The 6,977-nt window shown below is 41.8% G+C and overlaps 1 protein-coding gene across 1 annotated transcript; it reads right to left on the bottom strand.

The window, feature by feature from the left end:
• Nucleotides 1-1,219: 1,219 nt before the first annotated feature.
• On the bottom strand, nucleotides 1,220-6,402 carry LOC117028745 (antigen WC1.1-like). The gene is made up of 4 exons (XM_033117636.1): nucleotides 6,396-6,402; nucleotides 4,018-4,155; nucleotides 2,473-2,610; nucleotides 1,220-1,362 (listed from the first exon to the last, which is right to left on the bottom strand). Exons 1-4 carry the CDS (start codon nucleotides 6,400-6,402, stop codon nucleotides 1,220-1,222), a joined length of 426 nt encoding a protein of 141 aa, XP_032973527.1.
• Between the last annotated feature and the right edge of the window lie 575 nt (nucleotides 6,403-6,977).

Here is a 6,977-nt window from a genome sequence, read left to right as displayed (position 1 = left end):
ATACGTTGGGCTCAGCTCATAACCAGGCCACCATTCTCAGTCCTTATATTAGTTCACATGTAATAGAGTGTTTTGAAGATGTAATCTTTACTTGGCCACTGCTACAGAATAGTTCTCTACCCTGAAAAATCAAAGCAGGATCACGTTTGCATTTTAAATAGATACCAGATCAAAGCAATCTTGTAGCAATGTTTTCAGAGAAGAAGCCCACTGGTCTGATTCTTCCTCTATTAGTTTAATCATGGCAGACCCTTCCATCCATATCTGTAAAACTCACGTAGCCAATTCCCGATTTTTCTGTTTATATTCCTTCTGGATCTCCTGTCTAGGTCTCCTCTTCCTTGCCTTCTTACCCACTTGAATGCAGGTCTGTAGGTGAGTGCCAATTTGTCCTCCATTAACTTGTAGTGAAGAGAGCTATGAGTTGATATAATTCATTTAGAAGGCTTTATAATCGGACAGACAAGAAATAACAATGTCCCAAAGAAATAAGAGGAAGTGATGAGGTGGAAAGTCTGAATTTAAAAGGATAACCAACTAGATATGAAAGGGTGAGGAGCTTGAGTAATAAAGGGAAAAAGAAGCCTAGGGAATCAGAGATTAAGAAGGAAGTTGTGTAGAATTACACAACAATACAGTTGTGTAGAATTACATTTTTAATTATTCCATGAAAATTTGGGCAGGATGAGAAAAAGCGTATTAATTCTCTCCCACTAGCCAATCCCCCACCTTCAGTTTTGAAACCCTAAGCCTCACACCTATGTCTGGTGTCTATGAATTGTTTAAAAACAGATGATGTGACATCTCAGGGAAGAGCATATATGAATATTCACGATTTTATTTTTGTCATGAGTTCATTTTAATAGGAATGAGAGTGTGAGTGAGGACCAAGTTTAGAGTCCCTTGTCTAAGTAAGAATGACCTGGAACATTTGTGAGCCTGGGCAAAGTAATACCTTGAGTAGCTTGTGGAGAAGATGAGAAAACAGGTCAGTTCACTCACATTGTATTTTCTTTGAGGGAAACTGATTGAGGAGCAATCCACAAAGAGTAGTTGGATCAAACTTGCTAAATTATTAATATCAACAAAGCAAAAAGTACTTTATTCAGAATATCAAACTTTTAGCGATTTCCATATAATACAATTACAGGTCAGCACTACTCAATTGGAATACAGGCAGTTAGAATATCTGAGGTCTCATCTCATTTTTAATACAACATCATGGGAAAGCCACTGTAGATGTTCCAAGGGCACCTAGTTCAACATCATCATACCCAGGGTCTCCTTTTTCCTTCTGGAGCAGCCAGGGGCTATTCTCCTTCCCGGGATCAGCTGCTCCTCTAGAGAAGTGCAGAGAGGAGCCTGCAACAGGAAAGAGAAGTTTGATTAGAACTGTGACAAAGGATCAGAACAGTGTCCCATGGTGGAAGCAAGTCAAGTAAATGGTGATGACAAAGCATCGCTGGGGACCCATTAATGCTCAGGGAGACTCAGACTATTTAATATTAGTTACAGCAAGGGTTTATCAGGGCTATCCTTTCAGGATCCAATCCACGAGGGTCTCTGGGGGCCTCAGCTTATCTGGAAAACACTGGATCACAGGAGCTCTGTGGCAAAAGGTGTTCTCTGAAGACCTTTTCCTGGCTAACACAGCAAGGAGATGGCTCAAGAATGATTCAGAATCATAGGACAAGATGTGAAAATTTCTCCTTTCACAATTGTCAGGTCTGAGTTTACAGAGAGAAGGAGGCAGGAGGCCCAATCTGGAGAAACCTCAGTTCCTCACTGACAATCTAACTCTGTTCTTGGTGGCCTTGACTTGTGTTCCCAGATGCTGGCAAAAATAATCCCAGGATTCTCACACAGTTGCCCCTTCCCAAGGAATCACTTTAGCCATCAGATGGAAAAATACTCCTCTCTGGAAAATGAGTGTCTTCATTTGGCCATTGAAATGTCTGGAGAAGATCAGCCCTTAGCTGCCTACAAATTCTGAATCTACAATCTATCACCACGGTTTTAATTTTCAAGGCAACCATTTATCATAGACCTTGTACATATTAGTATAACATATGACCACAGTGCATCTTAAATTATCAAAATGTCTCTCAAACTCCAATATTGCAATATTTTTTAAATCTCTAATTGCCTTTCATGTATGAGACAATACAAAAATGTTATCAGAAAAGTTGATGCATTTGGGGATTTGGTAAATAGCCTCGATTAATCTACAAGTCTTAATGCAAGCACATCGAGGATAAAATTATGGAGACACAGATACCAAGAATACAGAGTGATTTCTTCCTCCCAAGGAAGAATAGTATTAAAGAAAGGAATATGGTCGAGGTGCTGCAGTCAAATATACGAAGTCATCCAAATTTTGAATCTACAAGAAGGATGGTCATTGAGGAGCTCAAATTCACCCTTTCCAGGTCAGAGATACAAGCTGGTAGGAGATCAGCTCATTCCATTCACCTGTCTGAGAGGCCCTCATCCCATTCTCCTCCTCTGAAGGCACTTTTCCCTCGCTCAGCTGAGAGGCAGGAGGAGCCTCAGGGACTGGTACATCTTCATCATCGTAATCCTCAGTAGGAATATTATTAGTTCTCTGAGCTGTGGGTTCTAAGGACAGACAGGAAGATCAGGTGAAACCACGGTAAATGGGTTGGTTTAGGTGATAACTAAAATCCTTTCTGACCCAGAGATTATGATGGCTGCTAAACAGAGGCACCATTCACTCCATGTTTTAACAGGTCTTTTTTAAGGTCATATATTTCATTTTGATGTGCCAATAAACCAGAAAATGATCCAAATTATCTCAGTATTTCTTGATTAAAACTACATATTTCAAGTGACTCTTACACTAAGGAGCATTACTAAAATATTTTGTCAGATTATACTTTCCAAGTGTTATGTTTTAAAACAATCTGTGCCTATTGTATCTGAATGAGGGTAGTTCTGGACTGAGAGCGCAGCCCCAACATGAGGCATTACAGAGCAACCAGAAAAGGGGAAGATTAGAATCTAGCAAGAGACGGGAGACCCCTCTAATCCCAGTCAAAGGAAGACTATTCCCCTTGGCTCTTACCTCTGAAGGAAATTCCCCTGCCCCTATCGCCAGCCAAGGCTGATTCACCCCTACTACCTGAAGCAGATTTATAGTCACTGTTCTCACCATCCCCAGTGTAATATGGCAGTTTAGTCACTGAGTCACCTGACAGGGACCCTAATGTGGAGAAAAACATCACAAGATAAACAGGACAACCCTTTCTATACCCGTAGGCTCCACAGTAAGGCTGAGAAGAAATGCTGGGGCTGCATGACTGTTGTAGTATAAAGGGAAGGCTCAGAACTCATAGAGGCTCTGGAGAGGCTCATCCTGCAGTCCTTGGAGCCTCTCTGAGCCTGGGAAAGATGTAGGTTCTGCAGATGCTGAGAAGACCTGGCTTACAGCCAGCGGGTGGCTGACAATCAGAGGTCCTAGGAGGGCAAGTCAGGGACACACACCTGGGCTGCTCAGCAGATCCTCTTTCTTCGGTGTTACAAGATAATCGATCTCCTCATACATGGCCTCATCAAGAGCATCCTTGAAACTGGATAAGGCTGAGCAAACCACCAGCAGGTCAGAGATTGCCACCTGAGACACCCTGAATCAATGGGCTGATCCTTCATTGTCCCCAGTGCTTACATATGGAAAAATCCTCAGGGCTGCCAGGAATCCCGTATAGTCTCATACCTATGCATCATGTCTGCATCTTCTGCCTTTGTCGGACCCACTATCCACAGTTCAGCCTCTACTCTTTCTTGTCTCATGTAAGAAGCCATGACTTATGAGTGCTTACATCCCAATCCTAACTGGATTCTGTATATTCAGCCCTGAGAGGTTAATGTGGAGTAGATGAATTTTGCAAATGAATGGGGAAAGAACAGAGACCCTGACTAGTTTTCCCCTTGTCATACCTGGCCCCATTTTCTGCCTGCACACACTTTCCATGTGACCCAGGATCCCCTGCAGCCCACCTCTGCACTTTGTTCTCCATCTGTGCCGCTGAGTCACCAGGATGATGAGAACCAGGAAGAGAAGGGCCCCTAGGATGAAGGAGAGGATCCCAGGCAAGGAGAAGATCCCAGGGACAGAATTTGGCCTAGGTCTGGTCCCTAAGTAGAACAAAGCCAAGAGAATTTGGAGAAGGGCATGGGTACAGAGTAATACACTTATGCCAGCATTTCTGGAGAGCTCAGGACAGTGAAGTCCCAGCGTTGGACATAATGGGATTGACTGCAACCCTGGTGGGTACTCCCTCAGGCTGAGCCCTGAAATAAATTCAACTCCACTCCAGTGTGCTCCAAGGGAGTGCTGGGGATTCGCACGGAGCTTCGGGGGCTGCAACAGCCTCAGGGGGCCTGGGCACACAGCTTCAGCCCTTCTCTTGGGCTTCAACAGACCAGAGCATCCAACAACCCTGGGATAGGCATCAGCTGCTGAGGAGCAACACTATGGGCAGGTGGAAAAACCTTAGATTCTGCAACACAAAAGCCATCCTCTCATGGCCTGAGGGCATGAGAAACTTCTGGCACAGTGAACCAAGTAAGGGGAAGTTTCTCCAAGGAAAATACCCTAATACTTTCCCAACACCCAATCACTCCTTGGCATCTGTCCTTTCCTGAGTTGGCTAATTCTGTCAGAGATTCCACAGAGCAGATCCCAAGAATCTGACGATTCTTCTCCACCCAAAGATCATGGTACCGTATCTGTTATGGTGGTGGGCAGTATTGTTTTTTCACCTAGAGAGAAAAACAGGAATTTGGAGCACAGGAATTGGCCATAATTCAGGGCAGCCCACTTTTCCCACCTGAGCCTTGAAATGCTGATGTACCTGTGCAGGGGGTAGCCCTTGGACAGCTCTTGCGTCTCATTCCTGTAGAAGCAGACAAAGGGGAAGCACTGGGTCAGGGACAGCTGTGGTGGTGGGATGGGGGTCTTGCCTCAAACAAGATTATTTAAGGTCTTTGGCTCAGTCCAATGACAAGTGAGAACGCAGACTTCATGATTAATATAATGGGCTGAGTTACTGAGACATTGACTGACTCCTGGTCCTTATCACCAGCTGAAATTACTTTATCTCTGTACTTGTTTATCACTTTCCACATTCCACAACAAATACAAACACACACACACACACACACACACGCACATGAATTAAAGTTCCATTGGAGAAGGACCTAGTAATCCCACTTCTGGGTATTTATCTGAAGAAACACAAAACGCTTCTTCGTGGGGACATGCTCATCCATATGTTTATTGCAGCATTATTTACAATAGTCAAGATATGAAGGCAACCTGGGTGTCCCTCAATGGATGAATGGATAAAGAGATGGTACATATATACAATGGAGTATTATTCAGCCGTAAAAAAGAATGAAATCTTAGGGCAGCCGGTTAGCTCAGTTGGTTAGAGCACAGTGCTCTTAACAACAAGATTGCTGGTTCAATCCCCACAAGAACCACTGTGAGCTGCGCCCTCTACAACTAGATTGAAACAACTACTTGACTTGGAGCTGATGGGTCCTGGAAAAACACACTTAAAATACTTTTTTTTTTAAGTTAAAAAAAAAAAAGAATGAAATCTTGCCATCTGCGACAACATGGATGGACCTAGGGGTTATTGTGCTGACTATAGTAAGTCAGACAGTGAAAGACAAATGTCATATGTTTTCACTTATAAGTGAGATCTAAAGAACAAAATAAACAAACAAACAAAACAGAAACAAACTTATAAATACAGAGAACATTTTGATGGTTGCCAAGGGGGGTGTGAAAAGGGAGAAGGGATTAAGAAGTACAGATTGGTTGTTACACAGTAGTCATGGGGATGTAGGGCATAGCATAAGGAATACAATCAATAATACTGTAATAACTATGTATGGTGTCAGATGGGTACTGGATTTGTTGGAGTGATAGCTGGGAGGGGGTTAGAAAAGGTGAAGGGATTAAGAAATAAAATTTGGTATTTACAAAATACCAATATTTGTAAAGTATAGGGAATATAATCGATAATATGGTAACAACTATGTGTAGTGCCATGTGGGTACTAGTCAGAGCTATCACTTCGTAAATTATATAAATGTCTAACCACTGTGCTCTACACCTGAAACTAATATAAAAAATATTGAATGTCAATTCTAATTGAAAAATTTTAAAAAGGGGGGAAAAGATAAAGAAGAATAAGAGGTTGAAAGTTCCAGGTGTAAAACAAGCAAGTCTTGGGGATGTGATGTACAGCATAGGGAATACAGTCAATAATATTGCGAAAGCATGGTATGGTGTCAGATGATTGCTGGACTTATCATGGTGATCACTTTAGCATACCAAATATAATCAATAACGCAGTAATTACTCGGCATAGTGCTAGGTGGGTACTGTAGAATAACTATGATGTACACCTGAAACTAATATAATATTGTATGTTATCTATATTTTAATAAAAATATTTTAAAGAAGAAGAAGGAGGAGAACGAGGAGGAGGAGGAGGAGGAGAAGAAGAAGGAGAGAGCCTCACTTGAGGAAGGGCCTTGTATATCTTATTCACCTTTGTGTTTCTGCTATTAAGATAGTGCCTAAGCAACTACTAACAACACTAAAGGGAGAAACTGACAAAAACACAATTACAGTAGGGGACCTAAATACACCATTGACAGTTATGGATAGATCATCAAACAGACAATAAGAAAATATCAGCCTTAAATGACACATTAGACCAAATGGACATAATTGACATTTATAGAGCCTTTCATCCCATTCTTCTCTAGTACACATGGAACATTCTCAAGGATAAGCCATATGTTGTGACACAAAACTAGACTCAACAAATTTAAAAAGATGAATCATACAAAGCATATTTTCGAACCACAGTGTTTTGAAAATGAAATCAATTAGAAAAAGAAAGCATGAAAATCCTCAAATAGGTGGAGATTAAACA

Source organism: Rhinolophus ferrumequinum, chromosome 10 (genome assembly GCF_004115265.2).
Source record: "Rhinolophus ferrumequinum isolate MPI-CBG mRhiFer1 chromosome 10, mRhiFer1_v1.p, whole genome shotgun sequence".
NCBI classification, from domain to species: domain Eukaryota; kingdom Metazoa; phylum Chordata; class Mammalia; order Chiroptera; family Rhinolophidae; genus Rhinolophus; species Rhinolophus ferrumequinum.
The sequence above is the reverse complement of the archived record's forward strand: the minus strand, read 5'-3'. Positions and strand labels throughout refer to the sequence as shown.

Excerpts from the sequence above, each read along its gene's own strand:
- LOC117028745 (XM_033117636.1), bottom strand. Across the intron at positions 2,611-4,017 it reads ATGGAGAACAAAGTGCAGAG|CTCAGAGAACTAATAATATT; the intron begins GTGGGCTGCAGG and ends TAGAACCCACAG. Across the intron at positions 1,363-2,472 it reads GATGAGGGCCTCTCAGACAG|GCTCCTCTCTGCACTTCTCT; the intron begins GTGAATGGAATG and ends TTCCTGTTGCAG.